Source organism: Palaemon carinicauda, chromosome 35 (assembly GCF_036898095.1).
Source record: "Palaemon carinicauda isolate YSFRI2023 chromosome 35, ASM3689809v2, whole genome shotgun sequence".
Taxonomy (NCBI): domain Eukaryota; kingdom Metazoa; phylum Arthropoda; class Malacostraca; order Decapoda; family Palaemonidae; genus Palaemon; species Palaemon carinicauda.
The window spans coordinates 8,791,003-8,810,556 of record NC_090759.1 but is presented as its reverse complement, the minus strand read 5'-3'; the positions used below and the strand labels follow the sequence as shown (position 1 = coordinate 8,810,556).

Here is a 19,554-nt window from a genome sequence, read left to right as displayed (position 1 = left end):
AGTTTTTTCCTTTAGCAAATAACATGTTTTAACGATATATAATTGGGCTCTTCTCTCAGGTGCGAAATCAAGAGAGAAAGAGAGAGAGAGATAGAGACGGAGGGAGAGAGAGGAGATTAAACGTTTCGTTCAAGCTGGTAACGTTGTTCTCGTTTTTTACTCTCCTCCCTAGTCGCTGTAGGGGAAGAAGGTAAAACGTTTCTAGGGTTTTATTCTTGTTCCCAGGCTATGTGCGGTGAGAGATTGTAAACGTAGTTTATTTGATCTAGTGTTTAGTCTCTTTCCCAGCCACTGAATTCTTTATCTTTTTATATGTTTTCTGTTGCATTGTACGACTGTTTTCGCAATTACTACCTTTTAATGAAGGATAGGATTGCGTGTTTCAGGTAGAAATCAGTTAAAGTTTCGATTTCAGTGAAATAAGTGCAAAACAGAAAATCAAAGTGATAAAGTGATATGCGCAAAGTGTTAGTGTTGCGTCCGAGGGTTCGTCTGTTCGTGCCAGTCGTTCACCTAGTCCGGGACCTCTTACAAGCTCCCAAGCCGAGGGGAGAAGTAATGTCGAACGACTTATGGGTTCCACAGGCCTTGATCAACGAACAGACGTTTTTCCCTCCGTGGTTTCGGGCGTATCTACCCAAGATCGCCCCACCCACACAAAGACGAGAGAGCCCATTTATTCCTCGTCTGCGGAAGAGGTTTCTCGTAAGAAACCATGGACCACATCTCGCAGCTTTTTAAGTGCAAGTCGGTCCCTTCCGCGCAAGTCCAACGGCCCAGGTGTAGCCACTGGGTCAGTTCGGACTCGCTGCAGTCATCCGACGACTGCACACCTCCCAAGAGAGGCAAGGTGGTACCGCAACAGGCAGTAACTCCGTCTGTTGCCGCACCAGCTGTTTTAGACACCGATGCGCAGTCGACCCTGCCAGACGCATGTTGACGTTAGCCGACGTGCGGCACCCTCCGTTGACATGCGTGAGCTACCGCATCAGCAGTGGGAAGGTGGAGTCAAGCTGCCGTGTTTTGACGCGATGTGTTAGTTTCCGCAACCCACGGCAGTCCCCACCACGCACCACCACTCCGCTTTGGTTGTTGCCTGCTCCCACACTCCGACTGCGGAGAAGGTTGACGATGCACCCGTTTGCCTACAACCTGCCACGGTTGTGCGCCCAGCAGACGCTGCGGCTGCCTGCTCCCACACTCTTGTTGTGAGAGCTCCTCCACCCATGCGCAATCGACCCTGCCAGACGCATGCTGACTCCCACAGACACACGGAGCACTCCGTTGCCGTGCGTGAGCTACCACAAGCTGCCGTGTTTTGACACGGTGTGTCAGCCTCCGCAACCCACTGTGGTTACCGCCACTCGCCCGCAGCAGACTAGTCAGTCAGGAGTTGAGGCTTCCCCACACAGCTTTGGTTGTTGCCAGCTCACAGACTGTCAAGCAGTTACATGACGTTGCCTTCTGGTCTGCTACTAATGCACCAGTGCTGTATGTCCTCACGCACCTGTTGTGGTTGACAGTTCAGTTTTTTGACAGTTCACAGACTGTCAGGCAGTTACATAACGTTGCTTTCTGGTCTGCTGCTAATGCACCAGTGCTGTATGTCCTCATGCACCTGTTGTGGTTGACAGTTCAGTTTTTGACAGTTCACAGACTGTCAAGCAGTTACATTACGTTGCCTTCTGGTCTGCTGCTTATGCACCAGTGAGACCCTCACTGAGATATCCTAGCTTTTCTCGGACATGGTTCCTGTAGATGAGAAAGTGCTGGTCTCCCTCCTACTGATATTCCTTTGAGGACTCTGTCATTTGGAGAGGAGCCTTAAGCTGCTTAGCCTCCTATGGACTTTAATTAAAGCATAACAAAGCTTCCAGGGATGGTAAATGGTTCCGCTTCAGTCGCTAACCCCGTCTGTTGCCACACCTGCTCCCGTAGACCCTAATGGGCTTTGCTGCAAGACATGCAGTCCAAGCTTGTGTCCTTGATAGAGGATTTTTTTTACGGAGAAGAACCTTCTGGCCAACAACCTTCCTAACGGTTGGTTGTGCGCCCTGTTGACGCTGAGGTATCCTACTCGCGTCCGCCAGTTGAGGTGGTTCCTCCACCGATGCGACCCAGTGTGGGTTGCCAGTCGCACGTTGACGTTAAGCGACTCTCGGAGGTGGTTGTGGACGTTCAGTGTGTCACTAGGAAGACGTTCAACAACCAGCAGAGGTGACTTGTTGTGACGCAGTGCGGCAACCTCAGCAACCCGATAGGGGGTTGACTGCACAACCCAGACAGTCTAGACAGTTTCGGGTTGACGCTGTACTTCCTCGCGTCCCCATGGTTGACAGTTCACAGACTGTGCAGCAGTACCATGATATTGTGTCCGGCTCCGTCACGCATCCACCAGTGCGACCGGATTCAGCGAGTCAGACGTTGCCCACTCCGTTGCCGTTTCCTCATCAGTTTCGGATGAGGAACCCTCTGATGAGGACATTGCTGAACAAGACGATCAACCCCCAGCCCTGCTATCCATCCAGAAGATGCTGGAGAAGGAACGCTGCCCTGTCAGGCTGTGGATGAGTCTGGTTAGGACACTGTCATCCGTGGTTCAATTTGTGTCACTTGGAAGACTACACCTCCGTCCTCTTCTGTATCATCTAGCTTTTCACTGGAAAAGGACAAGACGCTAGAAGCGGTCTCGATCCCGGTTTCCGGAAAGATAAAGTCTGGTCTGACTTGGTGAAAGGACTTTATCAACCTTTGAAAGGGTCTTCCCCTGACTGTTCAGACTCCCAACCACGTTCTCTTCTCGGACGCATCGGACGTAGGCTGGGGTGCGACATTAGGCGGTAGGGAATGCTCGGGATTATGGAACTCGAGTCAAAGGACAATGCATTTCAACTGCAAGAAGCTACTGGCAGTACGTCTGACCTGGAAAAGCTTCAGGTCTCTCCTTCAAGGCAAAGTGGTGGAGGTGAACACGGACAACACCCTGCTTTGACGTACATCTCCAAGCAAGGAGGGACCTACTCTCTGACATGGTACGAGTTTGCAAGAGACCTCCTCACCTGGTCAACAGGTCTAGACTTTTCACTAGTAACGAGGTTCATCCAAGGCAACTTGAATGTCATAGCAGATTGTCTCAGTAGGAAGGGACAAATAATTCCAACAGATTGGACCCTCCACAAGGATGTATGCAAGAGACTTTGGGCCACCTGGGGCCAGCCAACCATAGATCTCTTCGCAACCTCGATGACCAAGAGGCTCCCAATAGTTTGCTCACCTATCCCGGACCCAGCAGTAGTTCATATAGATGCCTTTCTACTAGATTGGTCACATCTAGATCTATATGCATTCCCTCCGTTCAAGATTGTCAACAAGGTACTGCAGAAGTTCGCCTCTCACGAAGGGACAAAGTTGACGCTAGTTGCTTCCCTCTGGCCCGCGAGAGAATATCTCACCGAGGTACTTCGATGGCTAGTAGACGTTCCCAGAACACTTCCTCTAAGGGTGGACCTGCTACGTCAGCCACGCGTAAAGAAGGTACTCCAAGGCCTCCACGCTCTTCGTCTGACTGCCTTCAGACTATCGAAAGACTCTCGAGAGCTAGAGGTTTTTCGAAGGAGGCAACCAGAGCATTTGCTAGAGCAAGGAGAACATCCACCCTTAGAATCTACCAATCGAAGTGGGAAATCTTCCGAAACTGGTGCAAGTCAGTATCCGTATCCTCGACCAGTACCTCTGTAACTCAATAGCTGACTTTCTCTTATATCTGAGGAAAGAACGATCTCTTTCAGCTCCCACTATCAAGGGTTACAGAAGCATGTTGGCATCAGTCTTCCGTCACAGAGGCTTAGATCTTTCCAACAATAAAGATCTACAAGACCTCCTTAAGTCTTTTGAGACCACGAAGGAGCGTCGTTTGGTTACACCTGGTTGGAATTTAGACGTGGTTCTAAGATTCCTTATGTCAGACAGGTTCGAACCGCTTCAATCAGCCTCCCTGAAAGATCTCACCTTTAAGACTCTTTTCCTGATATGCTTAACCACAGCTAAAAGAGTCAGTGAGATTCATGCCTTCAGCAAGAACATCGGATTCTCATCCGAAACGGCTACATGTTCTACAACTTGGTTTTCTAGCCAAACACGAGCTGCCTTCTCGGCCTTGACCAATATCGTTCGATATTCCAAACTTATCGTATGGTTGGAAATGAACTAGAAAGAGTCTTATGTCCTGTAAGAGCTCTTAAGTTCTATTTTAAAAACCTTTACGAGGCCCGTCTGAAGCTTTATGGTGTTCAGTTAAGAATCCATCTGTGCCTATGTCAGAGAATTCTTTATCCTATTTTATCAGACTGTTAATACGAGAAGCTCATTCCCATCTGAATGAGAAAGACCAAGCTTGGCTGAAGGTAAGGACACACGAAGTTAGAGCTGTCGCAACTTCCGTGGCCTTTAAACAAAATAGATCTCTGCAAAGTATATTCGACGCAACCTATTGGAAAAGCAAATCAGTGTTCGCGTCTTTTATCTTAAGAATGTCCAGTCTCTTTACGAGAACTGCTACACTCTGGGACCATTCGTAGCAACGAGTGCAGTAGTGGTGGGGGCTCCACCACTACAATTCCCTAATTCCATAACCTTTTTAATCTTTCTCTTGAAATGTTTTATTAATATTTTTGGGTTGTCCGGAAGGCTAAGAAGCCTTTCGCATCCTACTTGATTTGGCGGGTGGTCAAAGTCATTTCTTGAGAAGCGCCTAGATTAGAGGTTTTGATGAGGACCTTTAGTATGGGTTGCAACCCTTCATACTTCAGCTCCTAGGAGTCGCTCAGCATCCTATGAGGATCGCGAGGCTCAGTAAGGAAGACGTACTTAAAAAGGCAGAGTAATTGTTCAAGTCGACTTCCTTACCAGGTACTTATTTATTTTATGCTTGTTATTTTGAATAACTGCTAAAATGAAATACGGAATACTTAGCTCATAATAATGTCAACATGTAATGCTGGTCTCTACCCACCCCCCTGGGTGTGAATCAGCTATATGATCATCGGGTAAGTTTAATATTGAAAAATGTTATTTTCATTAGTAAAATAAATTTTTGAATATACTTACCCGATGATCATAAATTAAAGGACCCACCCTTCCTCCCCAATAGAGACCCAGTGGACAGAGGAGAAAATTGGTTCTATGTTGACATCGAGTACTTGAGTACCTACTTGACAGATGGCGCTGTTGATGTACACCCCCACCTGTATAGCGATCGCTGTCGTATTCCGCCCGTAGGTTTTTTCTGTCGGGCAGCAGAGCTGACAGCTATATGATCATCGGGTAAGTATATTCAAAAATTTATTTTACTAATGAAAATAACATATTATTAAATGTAGATGAGAAATGCAAAGGAACATATACATGGGAGAGAGGTGATCAAAGAAGTGCCATAGACTTGGTGTTTGTTAATAAAAAAATGTATGAATACTTCAATGAGATGAACATAGATGAAGAAAAAGATAAAGTAGATATATCTGACCATAATCTGATTGAGGTAGAGGTCAGCGTAAAAGCGACGATAGAAAACTACAAAAAAGGATTTTGGAAAGAAAGTATGTATTACAAAACAGACGAAGAAAGTCTTAGGGAATACAGGGAAGAATTAAAAAAATAATCTAGAGAGCAGAGAAATCACAAGGATGGATGAATTTGATAAAGTTGTAGAAGAAGCAGCAAAAAGAAAGCTACAAGCAAAGTACAGACAGAGAACAACTGGAGAAGAGAAAGCAAAGATAGAACCAGAGTGGATAACCAATGAAATCAGAGAGGAAATAAAAAAGAGATAAAAACTTAACAGAGAAAAACGATGCCTGACAGGAGCAGAAAGGGAAAGAGCATTTCTTCTGTATAAACAACAAAAAGAGAGAACGCAGGTTATAATAAAGGAAGCAATGTGGGAAAATGAAAAGAAGAAGGCTAATGAAGTAAGGAAGGATAGGAACAAGATTTTCAAAAATATTGACAAACTAAAAGGGAAAAAGGAAAAGGAAGAAGAAATACAATTATATGACGAAAATGGAGAAAAACTATCCAAAGAAGTAGCAGAGGAACAAATAGATTGGTTCTGGGGTGAAAACATTTATAAAATGCACGAAAATAAAATGAAAGAGGTATGGAATAGTGAAGAAAGACAAAGTTATATAGAAAAATTAAAGGAAATAGAAAAAGAAGAAAATTCATTGGGACACTCATTCCCAATAGAAATAAGAGAGCACATGGATATGATATCACCAATAACAAGAAAGATAACACCAATGAATATTCCCAAGTTAACAGAGGATAAAGTTAAGAAAATTTTAAGAAAATTGAAAAATAAAAAGGCAGCAGGTCCAGATGAACTGAAACCAGAATTATATAAAACTATAGCTAATGTCAGCAAATGTTTGGAAATCATTACAAAGTGCCTTCAAAATGAAACGAAGGAGAAGAACAAGCCCGAAAAGTGGAAAAAGTAAAAAACGAAAATGATAAAAAAAGTAAAGAAACCCACAGTAAAAGATCTAAGACCAATTGCCCTGACAAATGCCTCATACAAAATATTTATGGCCCTCATGAAAGATGAAATAGAAGAACACCTTGAGAGAAATATGGAGATGAAAGAAACGCAAGCCGGGTTCACAAAAGGAGGAAGAGTAGAAGACAACATATTCATTTTAAAATACTGTGTAGAAGAAAGCTACAAAAGGAAGGAAAGTTTAATAGTAATTTCAATAGATTTCAAGAAAGCATATGACTCAATAAAGAGGGAAAAAATAATAGAAATTATGAAAGAATATAGAATACACCCAAATGTAATAGACACAGTGGAAAAAATCTACGAAGGAGACAAAACAAAAATAAACATAGGATATGAAGTAGATAAAGAATTTGAAGTAACGAGTGGGATAAAACAGGGATGTACGGGGTCAACTACTCTATTTAAACTGATTACATATAAAATAATAAATGAATTAGAAAAAAAAGGAAAAGGCTTTGAAAACGAAATAATAAAAATTAGGGCATTGTTCTTTGCAGATGACGGTCTAATAATAGCAAAAAATATAGTAGATGCAGAAGCAAACATAAAAATACTAGTAGAAATATGTAGAGAATGTGGGCTAGAAATAAACAAGAATAAGAGTCATATAATCATATATAATATGAAAGAAAAACCGGAAGAAATAGAGGGTATTAAAGTAACAGATAGTATAAAATATTTAGGAATAGAGATAGAAGGGAAAAGAAATATGTTTAAAAAACAAAAGAAGAAAATGATGGAAAAGGCAGAAAAGCTAGCAAACTTAACCTACTCAATTATTGCGAAAAGCTGCCACAAAATACTAATAGGAAAAACTTATTGGAAAAATGTAGCCTTACCCGGAATACTGTATGGCACGGCAGTAATGAACATAACAGAAAGTGAAATAAAACGATTACAGCAGATTGAAAACAGAGTAGGGAGAAAAATTTTGGGAGCACAATCATATGCAGCAGTAGCAACACTACGGGGAGAGATAGGAATGTCCGAAATGAAAACTAGGATAGCAGGAGGAAGGCTAAGGTTTGTGAAAGGGATAGAAGAGGGGAGAAATCATTTGCTGAAGACAATTCTAGAAGAAATGAAAGAAAATGAAAATAACAGGTGGATGAAAGAGACTAAGAAATGGATTAAAGATATGGAAATGAACGATAGAACTTTTAGAAGAATGGGAAGAGAAGAGCTTAAGGCCAAAATTAGAGAAGTAGATGGTAAAAAGTGGAGGGAAGAGATAAAAGAGAAAAATAGTTTAGAAATATACGAACAAGAAAAAGGGCAAATAGGAGAAGAAATGTTTTATGACAACAAACCAAATTCTATTATGTACAGAGCTAGGGCCAACTGTTTGAAATTAAACGATAGGAAAAGACATGAAGCGGGAGGTAGGGTAGAATGTAAACTATGTGGGGCAGTTAATGAAGACCTCGCCCACTTTATTCTTGAGTGTCCAGACCTCAGCGACGAGAGAAGAAAAATAGTGGAATTGCAACAGCCGTATGAAGAAGAAAAGAAGAAGATAATAGGAAACGTGCTGTTCAAGAAAGAAGGAATAGAGAAAAGAAAAGAATATATCTATCAAATGTGGAAAAAAAGAGAGAAGAAAATAAAAGAATTAGAATAAAGAAGAAACCCAAGGAGGTGCCGATGGAAAGGCAAATCCCTCCGCCCAACAACAAGAACAAGAACAAGAAGTACTTGGTTTTGGTTTTATTGCTTTCGCCGTGTTGGATTATTCAATACTATCTTCAAAAGAAATGCTTTTGAAAGGAGAGGAAAAGTGCTTTTTTTTTTATCTCTGGTTTTTCCATAGAGAAAACATGGCCGACCCTTCCCTCAGTGTACGGAAGTGTGTTTAAGGCTTTTAGTAATTTATCACGTTATATATTATTGTTGATATTTATAGATTTTCCTCTATATATTTTATATCTCACCCGCCTTTATTAGGCCTCTTCGATTAGCTTTCCATTTATACTAAACATCAAGATAAATTTTATGTTTTGTTTATATGCGGCCTTTACCTATTCCTGATAGGCGGTCCTAACTTGGAAAACGAAGTTAAACAACGTTGAGCCCATTCAACTTTTATTTTTGTTAAGTTTAAATCAATTGCTCTGTAAGAGTTATGAAATGAATATTTTTTAGAAAATATTTTAAGAAATATATTCTTTGAATAGTCCTCGTGCTGTTTTTTTTTCAAAGATGAACTAACGTTTGGTTTATTTATGCTACGCAGTTTGCGCTCTATCGTTACGATAGAGAAAGAGAGAATCACGGTTTCACTTTGCAGAAAGAGTAAATCGGTTTTGACGTTTTGTTCATTCTTCTTTCAAACTGAAGTGTTTTAGATACTAATTTAAAGGAACTTGTTAATTTTCAATTTCTTAGTCCTTTCAGTTTTTTCCTTTGGTCAAATAACCTGTTTATTGACGAAGGGTGAGTGAGCCATTCTCTTGTTTGTGACAAGAGAGAGAGAGAGAGACGGAGAGAGAGAGAGAAAGAGAGAACGATCCGATCTTTATTCTCGTCCCAAGTCTCTGTACAAGGAGTTTGGGAGCGAGTAACGTTGTTCTCGATTCAGTTTTTTACTCTCGTCCCAAGTCTCTGTACGGGGAGAGAGGATAAAACGTTTTAGTTTTTATTCTCGTCCCAAGGCACTGTACGGTGAGAGATTGAAAACGTAGAGTGAGCTAGTGTTTAGTCTCCTCCCCAGTCACTGATCCTTTTTAACTTTATATATTTCCATTTTATTCGATATATATGTATATGTTTATTGATTTTTGCATGTGTGTTTCATTTTGTACTAATGTGCTTACATTATACGACTCATTTCGCAATTCTAACCTTTTGATGTACTGTAAGGGAGAATTGCGTGCTTCAGGTAGAAATCAGTTTTATTCATGCCTAATGTGAAATTATTGAAAAATACGATATCAGTGAAGTAAGTGCAAAAAAAAACATGTTCTGTGTTGCGAAGGGTTCGTTTGTTCGTGCTTGTCGCTCCCCTAGTCCGAGACCTCTTTCAGGCTCCCCTGCACCGGGGAGAAGTAATGTCGTAGGACTTAAGGGGACGAGAGGCTTTAACCAACGTACAGACGTTCCCTCTTTGGTATCGGACGTTTCTCGTCAAGATCGCCCTTACCATAAGACGGGTGAGACTGTGTTCTCCTCGTCATCCGAAGACTTTTCGCACAAGAAACCTTGGCGCAAGGTTTCTAGACCCTTGAAGCGAAAGTCAGTCCCTTCGGGACAGGTCCAGCGTCCTGGCTGTAGCCATTGGGACAGCTCTGACCCTTTGCAGTCGTCGGAAGACTGTTCGCCTATTAAACGCAAGCGTAACACCGAGTCCGAGGGTCGCGGTAAAGGCAATGTTTTGCCAACACAGACGTTACCGTCGTCTCGGCCCGTTCCGACTCCCGTTGATCCTAAATGGGTTGTCCTGCAGGACATGCAGACTAAGCTTGCCTCCCTTATGGAGAAGTATGACGTTGAGCAGGTTCACGATGATCCTTCGCTTTCGAGTCGCCGTTACGCTGAACGAGACTCTGGCCGTCAGCCGCCCAAACGAGCATTTACTCGTCCGTTTGACGTTAGTGCTGACGTTTCTTGTACTTTGAAACGTGATGTCAGTAGTTTTTCACGTCAGTCACGTGACATGGATCCTCCCTCGCTGCAGTCTCGGGTTGACTTTCAGCCGCTGCCGCGGTCTCGTGTTGACGTTCAGCCGCTGCCGCAGTCTCGTGTTGACGTTCAGCCGCTGCCGCCGCAGCCCCGACCTGACGTTCGCCGACCGGCTCAGTTGCCTCGACTTGACGTTGAGCGTCAATCACCGCAGTCGAAGGTTGTTTTGCCTGCTCAGTCTATGCAGTCAAGGCAGTTCCGACGTGACGTTGAGCGTCAATCAACTTCAGTTGTTGTTGTTGGTCAGTCACAAGGATTTTAGTCCTTTCAGCAGCGGCGTGACGTCGCTTCCTCTACTGCTACTGCTGCTCCTTTGCTTGTTGACATTGCCTGTCAAGCGTTGCCGCCTCGGCAGGTCTCTCCTTTTCATGAGACTCGGCAATTGTCGGACGAGGTTCCTTCAGATGAGGAAGTTGCTGATCCTCCTCCGACTGAAATTCCTTTTGGGGACTTTGTCAGACGGAGAGGAGCCTAAAGCTGCTCAGCCCTCTATGGACTTTAAAAAAAAAAAATCATGCTGATTTTTAAGGATTTTTTTCCGGACCATTTTGTATCTGCTGCTCCTCGTTCGCCGCCGTCAGAGTTTACGCTAGGCCTAGCTACTTCGAAGCCTTCGTTTACTAAGCTAGTGCTCTCTCGCTCCTCTAAGAGAGCTTTACGTTTGCTAGGCGACTGGTTGATCACCAGGAGGAGTTTGGGGAAGACAGCCTTTGCTTTCCCTCCTTTTAAACTGGCTTCTAGAGCGAGCGTCTGGTATGACACGGGAGAAGTTCTCGGCTTGGGAGTTCCTGCCTCTGCCCAGGGAGACTTCTCAAGCCTCGTAGACTCTCCCTGTCGCCTGGCCATGAGACGCTCCAAGATTTTATGGTCGGCTTCAGAGCTAGACCATCTCCTGTTAGGAGTTTTTTCGAGCGTTTGAAGTTTTTATTTTGTTGGATAGGTCCCTGGGAGCCTTAAGTAAGAAGGTCTCTCCAGCTGTCAATGTATTGCTGTACAATTATGTCATGCATGAACAAGTCTATCAGGGATGGCTCCAATGATCTGACAGCCACGTTCACTGCAGGAACAAGGCTATCAGGGATGGCTCCAATGATCTGGCAGCCACGTTCACTGCAGGAGTACTTAAGATGTAAGTGCGCTCAATGTGTTCATTGTCAAGACAAACTTCACGATGAAGACTACCAAATCTGTCTTGGCAGCAGTGAGGGAAGGCGACTGGATGGTCTCTCTCGACCTTCAGGATGCAAACTTCCACCTCCCGATTCATCCAAACTTTCAACAACGTCTGAGGTTTGTGGACGGGAAAGTAATGTACCAATGTCGAGCACTCTACTTCGGCCTCATTCCTGCTCCTCTTGTTTTTACAAGGCCCTTGCAAAATGTAGCAAGCTTTCTACATTTTTTGAGGATTCAGAGCCTCCCTTTATTTTGACGACTGGCTAATCAGGGCGTCGTCATTATATCGCGGTCTGGAGAGCCTCTAATGGACATTAGACCTAACCAAGGAGCTAGGTCTCATAGTGAACGTAGAGAAGTCGTAACTTACAGTACCCCATCCCAGACTATTCTTTATTTGGGAATGGAGATACAGTGTCTGATTTTTCGGGCCTTTTCGTCTCCCACAAGAATGGAACAAGCTCTGTTAAAAGTCCTTCACTTGCAAGAGAAAAACAGTTGCTCTGTAAGAGTTTGAACTAGCCTCGTGGGAACTCTTTCATCGCTGGAGTAGTTTATCTCTCTGGGGAGACTCAGCCTATGCCCTCTCCAATTTCACCTAAACCATTGGAACAAGGAGAAGGGCTTAGAGAGTATCTCTTTCCCAATCTCCAACTCAGTCTAGACATGTCTGACTTGGTGGGACAGCAACATCAGACTTCGAGAAGGTCTTTCTCTTGCGATCAAGAACCCAAACCATGTGTTGTATTCAGATGCATCGGATTTGGGTTAGGGAGCTCCACTGGACAGTCTGGAATGCTCGGGTCTTTGATCCACGGATCAGAAGGAACTCCATTTAAGGCAAGTAACATCTCTCCTTTGGCGAGATTTGTGCAAGGAAAAATGAATGTCTTGGCGGACTGCCTCAGCAGAAGAGGACAAGTCATCTCCATGGAGTGGACGTTGCATAAGACTGTGTGCGAGAAGCTATGGATGACATGGGGTCAACCCACCATAGATATTTTTGCGACTTCTCTGACAAAGAGGCTCTCGACTTACTGCTTTCCAGTTCCAGATCCAGAGGCAGCTCACATAGACGCTTTCCTGCTGGACTGGTCTCACCTGGACGTTTATGCCTTTCCACCTTTCAAGATCCTAAACAAGGTGCTGCAGAAGTTCACCTCTCACGAAGGGACCAGGTTGACATTGGTTGCTCCACTCTGGCCCGCGAGAGAGTGGTTCACAGAGGTACTTCTATGGCTGGTAGACGTTCCAAGAAGTCTGCCGTTACGGATGGATCTCTTGCGACAGCCTCACGTAAAGAGATTTTATCAAAGCCTCCCCACGCTTCATCTAACTGCCTTCAGACTATCGAAAGACTCTCTTGAGCTCGAGGGTTTTCGAAGGAGGCAGCTAGAGCGATCGCGAGGGCTAGAAGATCCTCTACCATCAGGACCTATCAGTCGAAATGGGAGGTATTTAGAGACTGTTGCAAGTCCTCCTCTATTTCCTCTTCCAAGTGCCTCTGTAGCGCAGATTGCGAATTTTCTGCCTTATCTGAGAACCAGTCGCTCCCTCTCTGCATCCACCATTAAAGGCTACAGAAGCATGTTAGCTTCTGTTTTCAGGCATAAGGGTTTGGATCTTTCTAATAACAAAGATCTCCAAGACCTGCTTAAGTGTTTCGAGACTTCCAAGGAGCTTCATATTTCGACTCCTGCTTGGAACTTGGACGTGGTCCTACAGTTCCTTATGTCAGACAGGTTTGAACCATTAAATTCAGCCTCCCTGAAGGATCTTATCCTCAAGACACTTTTTTTTGGTGAGCTTGGCTTCGCCTAAAGGGTTAGTGAGATACAGTACATGCTTTTAGCAAGAACATCGGTTTCTCCGCTAATAAAGCAGTATGCGCTCTTCAACTTGGTTTTTTTGGCCAAGAATGAATTTCCTTCTCGTCCTTGGCCTAAATCATTTGAAATCCCCAGTCTTTCTGAGATTGTGGGGAATGAAGTTGAAAGAGTGCTGTGCCCCGTTAGAGCTCTTAAATTTTGTTTATCCAGAACTAAACCACGACGAGGTTGTTCAGAGGCTTTATGGTGCTCCGTTAAAAAGCCCTCTTTGCCTATGTCTAAGAATGCGTGGTCTTATTTTATTAGACTTTTGATTCGGGAGGCACACTCTCAATTAAGTGAGAAGGATCATAATTTACTTAAAGTCAAGGCTCATGAAGTTAGAGCGATAGCAACTTCTGTAGCGTTTAAGCAAAATAGACCCATTAAAAGTATTATGGACGCGACCTTTTGGAGAGGCAAGTCGGTTTTCGCTTTATATTACTTGAAAGATGTCCAGACTCTTTATGAGGACTGCTACACACTGGGACCATTCGTAGCAGCGAGTGCAGTAGTGGGTGAAGGCTCTACCACTACATTCCCTTAATCCCAATATCCTTTTAATCTACTCTTGAAATTTTTAATCTTATTTTGGGTTGTACGGGAGACTAAGAAGTCTTTCGCAATCTTTTTGATTTGGCGGGTGGTCAAAATATTGTTTCTTGAGAGCGCCCAGATTAAGGGTATTGATGAGGTCCTGTTATAGGGGTGTTCACCCTGGTTATAGCAGATCCTGGGAGTCTTTCAGCATCCTAAGAGGATCGCTGGGCTTCGTGAGGATAGCGGACTAATGAGGCAGAGTAATAATCAGAGTCTGCTTCCTTACCAGGTACCTATACTTAAGTCTGTTTGAATAATTGTCAAAAACTCTTGAGCATATACGCCTTTATTGTATTAATACTGGTCTCTACCCACCACCATGGGTGTGAATCAGCTGTTATATATTCACCGGCTAAGTTTAATATTTAAAAATGATATTTTGATTATAAAATAAATTTTTGAATATACTTACCCGGTGAATATATAAATTAAAGGCCCTCCCTTCCTCCCCGATAGAGACCTAGGGGACTGAGAAGAACTGGAGATGTTTACAAGTATATGCGGTATCTGGCCGATAGTCGGCGCTGGTGGTCACACCCGCAACCTTCACGGCGATCGCTCGCGAGTTTTTGGAATCTGTCGAGCCGTCGGAGACGTCAGCTATTATATATTCACCGGGTAAGTATGTTCAAAAATTTATTTTATAATCAAAATATCATTTTTGGAAGTTTCGTAATAGCACACGAAAGGAGTAGAATACGAACAAAGGCATAAAAAAGTTTGGGAAGGGACTTATGCGAGCACTTGAAGAGATAAGGAAAGGGGGATGTGAAATATCAATCCCCTGTGGAAACTTTCCATATGTATGGGCACGTGATTGGTTAATGGCAACAGAACAGAGTCAACAAAGTACCGTGCTTCCCGTGTCATAAGACGCTACAAGTGGTAAGACGCACCCTTAAATTAGTAAGGCAGTTTTAGAAAAGGAAAAAAAATTAGGATTTTAAAAACTTCTTTGCATAAATCCCTAGTCAGCGACTCTATCGTGATTATTGTCTTGCACAGTAACTTTTCTTATTTTGGGTGAATTATGAAATGTTTCTAAGTTAACATTAATTAGCTATAGGCCGATTATCCCAATTTTATTACTTATTCATGTAAGAAACCACTAAAGCTGTCGTAGTTTCCACCACAACTACACGTTTAGTCAGAGTGTTTGGTGTTTCAAGTGTTGCTTACATCAAAGCAGTATTGCCAAAGGTGCATAAAATTTTGTTGAAGAGGTAAAATTCTTGTACTAATTCCAAAGTTCCTCATTTAGCCTATAAATTTTCACACAAATTGTAATTACTGATTAAAGAAATCTCAACATTCTTTTAGGTGAAATAATTTTGCTACTGTCTATGTGATTCTAGGTCTAGTTACTTTTCTGCTAACTTCGTAATACTGCACTCAACAAACAGAATTTTTTTCCAAGGTCGTATTCAGCAACTATCAGCTAGGTTTTCTCGCCAAGAACGAGAATCCTTCGCTACCTTGGCCCAGATCCTTTATCATCCCAGGGTTATCTCACTTAGTAGGACGGGAAAAGGAGAGAGGCCTTTGTCCAGTGAGAGCTCTAAAATTTTATCTTCAGGCGACCAAAAACCTGAGAGGACAAGCAGATAACCTCTGGTGCTCGGTTAAAAAGCCCTCTTTACCTTTATCAAAGTATGCTCTGGCATTTTTTATTAAGGATTTGATAAGGGAAGCTCACCAGAACTGTGAGGAGAGCAGCTTTCCAATCCTTAAGGTAAAACCACATGAGGTAAGAGCTGTGGCGACTTCTATGGCGTATAGACACAATAAGTCGATGAAGTCAATTTTGGAGGCGACTTTCTGGCGAAGTAAATCAATCTTCGCAGATTTCTACCTTAAAGAAGTACAGACCCAATATGAAGATTGTTGCTCCCTGGGTCCGTATGTTGCCTCCGGTGTCGTAGTTGGAAAAGGTACTACTGCCTCTACCCTATAACCTTTTTATTATATACCCTTGCCTTTTTCTTGAACTTGGTATCACAGGTTGTCTGTAAAGGTTGTTGCATCCTTCCACAGTCTGGGATGCAAGTCAAGTCAGTTTTTATGCTGTGTGTTTTTGGTTTATTTTTGAGTTAGGTGGTCAGAATCATTGTCCATGGCTATGCCAGGATAGCAAAGGTGGAGGTGTAGCCATGTTAAGGTCGAGGACCTTGTGGATCGCGGAATAACTATGAAGCCAGCTTCCATATCAGGTAAGAACCAGATTATTGGTACAGCTAATTTGTAGCTATTAATAATTATACGTATTCCCGACAGGATTGAGGTTTTCTAACCTGCCACCAATGGTGTCAATCAGCTATATATGTAACTACCAGGGAAGTTACATATTTAAAAATTTTATTTTCATTTTGAAATGAATTTTTAAATATACTTAACTGGTAGTTACATATATAAAAGGTCCCTCCCTCCTCCCCTCTGAAAACACGGGCATGGAATTTCTGAGGAATGTTGGGAATGGTTCCAGTTACCTAGTTAGGCTAGAGGGCGCACAGGTATGACCACCTGCTCACCTGGCGGTGATTGCCGCTAAATTTGAATTCTGCCGTATGCGCAACGAATCGGCGCGATTAAGCTATATATATATGTAACTACCAGGTAAGTATTTTTAGAAATTTATTTTAAAATAAAAATACCATGTTTGCATATATAAGAGAAATTTTTTTTGCTTAAGATATTTGGAAATTCATAAAGAAAGCTAAAACCCTGAGTTTGTTACCTATTATCAATGGAACTATTCAACCTCAGGGTAGTGGATGCTGTTTGGAACATAATTACCACAGATTAGGTTTCACTATCCTGTACTACTGTATTGTATGGTTATCACATAATTTTTACCCGTTATTTGTTCTTTTGTTTGTGTACTCTAACCCTGGCCCCATACTGTATGCTTTAGTTGAAGACAATAATTTTATAAGGTATTTGAGAGAAAAGTATTTTAGAATTCTTGATACCCATGGGATACAACACAATGTAGATTTCAGGGTGGGTTTTTTTTTTTTTTTTTTTTTTTTGGCCACTAGAAATGATTTATCTCAGTACTGTACATGACGATGAATTTTCCACTCTGCTAGTCAGGTGACTTATTTTCTATTTTGAGTACAAATTTTATAGGATTGAATTATTTTTATCTTCCAGGAGTTATTGGCTTTGGCAAAGAAGAAAAAAAAGAAGGGTTCGGGGAGTGAATCGTCGGGGGGCTCCTCTCCCAAGCAGGCAGCAGCACCAGCCGCACGTACCAAAGTTTCCTCTGATTCAGATTCTGAAACCAGTGACTCGGATGATGACTGGGATGCACCTAAAGGGAAAAAGAAGAAAATGGTAAGATTTTGATATACTGTACAGTAATCACAAATGTAGCTTTTTGGATAAGGAAGTTGTTGCACTTTTACATATTCCTGGCTGTATGGTATGCATGTGAACTGCATTTAATGATTGTTCCCATACTAGCAAACCCTCCGTTATTTATGTGGATTTGTTCCGTAACTGAAATACAAACCACGCTATTTACATGGGGTAATTACTTCGGTGTTGCTGAATGACGAGCCATAAAAGTTTTAACGAGGGTTTCCTACCCCGCCGCTAGTTAGCTAGTTAGCTAGCAACCCCCCCCCCTCACACACACATTGGTGAAAGGCTCACTTTACTTTTGGCTCGGGTAGAGAACAGACCTGTCTGTGCTCTCCCTCGCTTTGACTGTCTTTTTGCTTTTTCTTTTTTGCAGTGTGACTGAAGTTGGCCTCTGCCGTTATGCGTACTTGCCCTGGACTTCCTGGCCGCCCTTGTGGGACTTTTATGTCGGCGGTCGACAGTGATCCCCACACCTTGTGTCCTCACTGTAGGAGCCAACGGTGTGATAGTGGTTATGTATGTAGGGAGTGGTCTACCTCCCAGTGGGAGAGGTTTGCCCGGCGCCGTAAGAAGAAGGCCAAAAGGGATCTTTCTCCTTCAGAGGCTTCTCTGAAGAGAGAAAATTCCAGGACTTCTTCCTCCATTGCCCTTTCCTCCTCCGAAGCTCCCCTTCGAGCGGCCTCTTCCAAGAGGCCGGCGAGTGGTAGCGTAGGCTGCTGTGCTATTGACCGATCGCGGGGTGCGGGAGAGGTAGTTGCCTCCCATAGCGAGGCAGCTGCCCCTCCTCCCCCGGAGGAGGATTTTGTGTCTAACAATGATTTACAGTATTGCAGCTTTGGGCTTCCTTGGGGCTGCAGGGTTCGCCCTCCAAGGAAGCCCTGTTTGACATGATCAAACTGGGTGCAGCCGTCAAACAATCGCCAACTACAGCGGAGATAGATCCTCTGTCTGTGGTTGACGTTGTGACGGAGACATCCCGTGGGTCTAGCCAAACTCCCGTTCCTATGGCTGAGGTAGCTGAAGGCTTAGACTCTCCCTCTGAACATCCTTCGAGGGAGGATCTACGTCCCACGGTCTCTCCTGCCGGCGATTCTCCCCCTTGTGGGAGTTCGCTTACAGAGACTCTTCTTCGGAGGCCCATCGATGGTCAGCTTGCTGGTCAGCCCTCAACAAGTTCGTGTGCAAGACCGACTTCAAGATGGACACTCCGAAGTCGGTCCTAGCGGCCTTGAGGGAAGGAGACTTCATGATGTCCATAGATCTCAAAGACGCATACTTCCAGGTCCCCTGTCCACCCCTCCAGCAGGAAGTACCTAAGGGTGAAATGGGGTACCCAAACGTTACTGTTCAAGACCCTCTGCTTCGGTCTGTCCACAGCCCCTCAGGTCTTCACAAGGATCTTCACAAGGATCTTCACGACAGTCTCAGCCTGGGCGCACGAACAGGCCATCCGCCTGATTCGGTACCTGGACGACTGGTTGTTGCTTTCAGCCACAAAGGAAGCACTGAGGGGGCAAGGCACGAAGCTCCTACAGTTCTGCAACGTCCTGGGTATCACCATCAATCTGGAGAAGTCCCAATTGATACCTTTCACCAGGATGACTTACCTCGGGATGGTCCTGGACTCCCGGTTGGCGAGAGCATTCCCTTCTGCGGAAAGACTGGACAACCTGAGTCAGATCCTACGGCCTTTCCTGTTGGGTCAGCCCAGGAGAGCCAAGGACTGGCAGAGACTAATAGGTCACCTCGTGTCATTGGAGAAGCTAGTCCCACAGGGGAGACTCAAACTCAGGGGAGTACAGTGGAACCTGAAGGAGGCCTGGAACCAGAGAGACTCCCCGCACAAGGTGGTCCCGATGTCCCCGGAAACGAAGGAGGTCCTCGAGTGGTGGCACAACACTTGAAACACCCTCAAGGGGATGCCCTTCGCGGCCGATCCTCTGGAGATGCTCCTGTTCACGGACGCATCAAAGGAGGGTTGGGGTGCTCATCTCCTTGACAGCACAGCGAGAGGAAGATAGGGAACCGCGGAGGAGAACCTGCACATCAATGTGCTGGAAATGACGGCAGTGCAAAGGGCATGCCTAGAGTTCGTTCAGAAGCCCCGGGGAAACACTGTGGCACTGATGTGCGACAACGCCACGGTGGTGGCCTACATAAAGAAGCAAGGACTAAAATTGTGGGAGTTGTGTGGCCTCACGTTGGAGTTCCTGTAATGGGCCGAAAGGGAGCAGATCAAGATCTCGGCCAGGTTCATTCCAGGGAAGAGGAACTTCCTGGCCGACAGCCTCAGCAGAATGGGTCAAG

The 19,554-nt window shown here is 44.0% G+C and overlaps 1 protein-coding gene across 1 annotated transcript in view; it reads left to right on the top strand.

The window, feature by feature from the left end:
• The window catches only part of Rtf1 (RNA polymerase-associated protein Rtf1), a 229,053-nt gene that overhangs the window by 11,552 nt on the left and 197,947 nt on the right, over window positions 1-19,554 (top strand). Inside the window, exon 2 of the mRNA XM_068358690.1 lies at window positions 17,035-17,217. Within this exon, the coding sequence (XP_068214791.1) occupies window positions 17,035-17,217 (183 nt within the window). The remainder of the gene's footprint in view (window positions 1-17,034; window positions 17,218-19,554) is intronic.